At 36.8% G+C, this 2,500-nt stretch overlaps 1 protein-coding gene across 1 annotated transcript in view; it reads right to left on the bottom strand.

The window, feature by feature from the left end:
- The window catches only part of LOC136848909 (uncharacterized), a 96,885-nt gene extending 95,367 nt beyond the window's left edge, over positions 1-1,518 (bottom strand). Inside the window, exon 1 of the mRNA XM_067121732.1 lies at positions 1,384-1,518. Coding sequence (XP_066977833.1) covers positions 1,384-1,456 — 73 coding nt within the window. The 5' untranslated portion in view covers positions 1,457-1,518. The remainder of the gene's footprint in view (positions 1-1,383) is intronic.
- Between the last annotated feature and the right edge of the window lie 982 nt (positions 1,519-2,500).

Genomic DNA, 2,500 nt, shown 5'->3' on the forward strand with positions numbered 1-2,500 from the left:
ATGCGATACACACTTACAGAGTGAAATATCTAAACTTAATAAACGCGTACAGAGACTTATTTTATCGTATGTAGCCTACTTCGTAAGGTGCTTAATTCTGCTGTAGCCTACAGTCCCATGTAGAATTAAGATGCTACCATCACCCAAATAGACCTACCTAATCAATATTGCCTTATTAACCTCGAGTAATCAGAAGTGAGGACAAACTCTTTAATTCTTTCTACAATATTGAATTGAAGTTAGCCAAAATAGGTGTTTATTTATAATTTTCAGTAAAAAGAACGCGCCCAAGACTTAATTATGAGGATATATTGATTTTTGTTTAAACTTTACAAAGTTACTGTAAGTTGCCTTTATAATGATCTCTTAAGTCCTCGATTTCCGTTCACTTTTTAAAGTGGGCTTATCCCCACAAGCTTATATATATAGACTTAGAAAGAATGCAGAGGCTTTAACCTCCCGTGATAGGATTCGAAACGACGCACAGATATTCCAGCGACAGAATGTGAAAGCTTCCTTGTTTAGTTACTGCTCAGATATAGACTTGTAGCGATAAGTATATTAAACAAAAGTGGTTGGAGGTCAAGAGGTAACCAGGTCACTGTTGCTATGGGCTGGCTGCATCACCGAGAAGAGCTAGACTTGAATACCGACCGAAGGCCTTTGATACGTGCCTTTGTTTTAATGTTTGGTGCCAACCACTATGTAGAAAAGTATAGGTCTAGTTGTCATTCCTGCACCTCTACACAGAATGAGAGAACCCTCCTCCTACCCAAAGATTACGAATTCCACTACAGTAAGCACCTGACAACAAAGCATTATTTTATTTTGAAGCAACAAAATAACGTTTTCTTCTACTTTAGCCTATATGCAAAGTTCTTACATTGCCAGGCCTGATACAAAATAAAGTACGACAAAAATAAGTCACTCGTTCTTATTTTGAACTGTTAGCGATGCCTAGTTGCTACGTTTTGTTGTTGTAAAAAATGATTTACTGGCAAGCAACAGAATCTGTTAAAATGGAGATTGATGAGAGTCACAAATGAACAGCGAATATTTCCTCCTGACATGAAGTATTTATCAAGTCTTTTTGAGAAAAGAGTACCTGACAAATTGTTAAAACTTACAAATATTTTTAAGACAAAGAAGGAAAGGTAGGAAATCCTAGGCAATGTAAACTGAGCAATGAATAAAGCTATTGTAAAACATACAAACACGTTTGAAACGGTCTTAAACAAAATGATCTCCAAGAGCTGCGAAACGGGAAGCTCTTAGTTCTATTATCCACCAGCAACTTCGGCGTCAGTAATGCCGAAAAAATAATATAAAAGCACAAATCAACCAATAATCTAATATAAGATTCAGGGCAAGACATTGCCTTACCTATCTCTGTCGTCTGCGCGAGAATCCCTGGAAAGCAGGCGACAATGATCGCCAAAAGAGCGACCGCCGTCATGATTTTCTTCTTCTTCCCTTGGCGACGGAAGTCTGCTGAATGTGTTCTTCAAGATCTCTTTTCACCAGGACACCTCAGGAGTACTCTTCAGCTACGGGGGACTCAAGACTGGTTTGGAACGTATAACGGTAGATTCTCGGCCAGTGACTCTTCACTTACAGACAATGTTGACGATACGTGATTCCTACTTTATATTACTCAGAATGTTCCTTCGCCCAAGCAGAAGTCTAATAATAAATACAATTACAAGAGAGTAATCGCATTCCTGCTGTTTCAGTTCCTTTGCTTTAATACTTCTCTTCCTGTATGAAAACCGATTTAATTTCTTCAGTGTGTACTGTGCTCATTTTTAAAAAAAGGGACTTCCAGCTGTTATATCCCTCGGTCGTAATACTTTACCCATTATTTCAGTGACAAACATTTCCTCCTAGTTATTCCATTACTTCTGCAGTTCATCCTTTTTATGGACATAAAGTACAATTCCAAGCATTTTTTTCCCTTGCCCTAGTATTTCATTTTTACTATGCCTTTTCACTACTTTCTCGCACCTCGCCCTATAACGGCTCCCCATCCTAAACCTTTCCATGTTAGGTAACTGGATCTTCTACCCGTTCCACCCGTTGAACGCACTCTGCCTCTTACTGCTAGGGTTACTAAAATGGCAGTGACCTTTAAGACTCTTACGTAATTTGTTTGTTTGCAACAGCAAACCACACGTCAATTTTTTATTCTTGATTTTTCAGATATACTTCCACAATCTGCGCATAAAAAAAACAATGAATAAATATACAAATAAATAAACAAGTAAAAAATGAATAAAACTGTCTCAAATTCCGTATTCTTTTCTCAGAATTCTTAAAATTTTAGTTCTGTTTTATTTTTTTCTTAGCAAATTTACTTTTCGTAAAGTTTTTATCAGTCACAACTCAGCTTTTCCTCTTCAAACAAAACCACGTTTCTATTTTCCCTTATATTAAGGCCAGGCAATGATAAGATGTATTATCAAGTTAGTCGTCTTTTTAATGAATTCTCTCATGTAATATA

Source organism: Macrobrachium rosenbergii, chromosome 20 (genome assembly GCF_040412425.1).
Source record: "Macrobrachium rosenbergii isolate ZJJX-2024 chromosome 20, ASM4041242v1, whole genome shotgun sequence".
NCBI classification, from domain to species: domain Eukaryota; kingdom Metazoa; phylum Arthropoda; class Malacostraca; order Decapoda; family Palaemonidae; genus Macrobrachium; species Macrobrachium rosenbergii.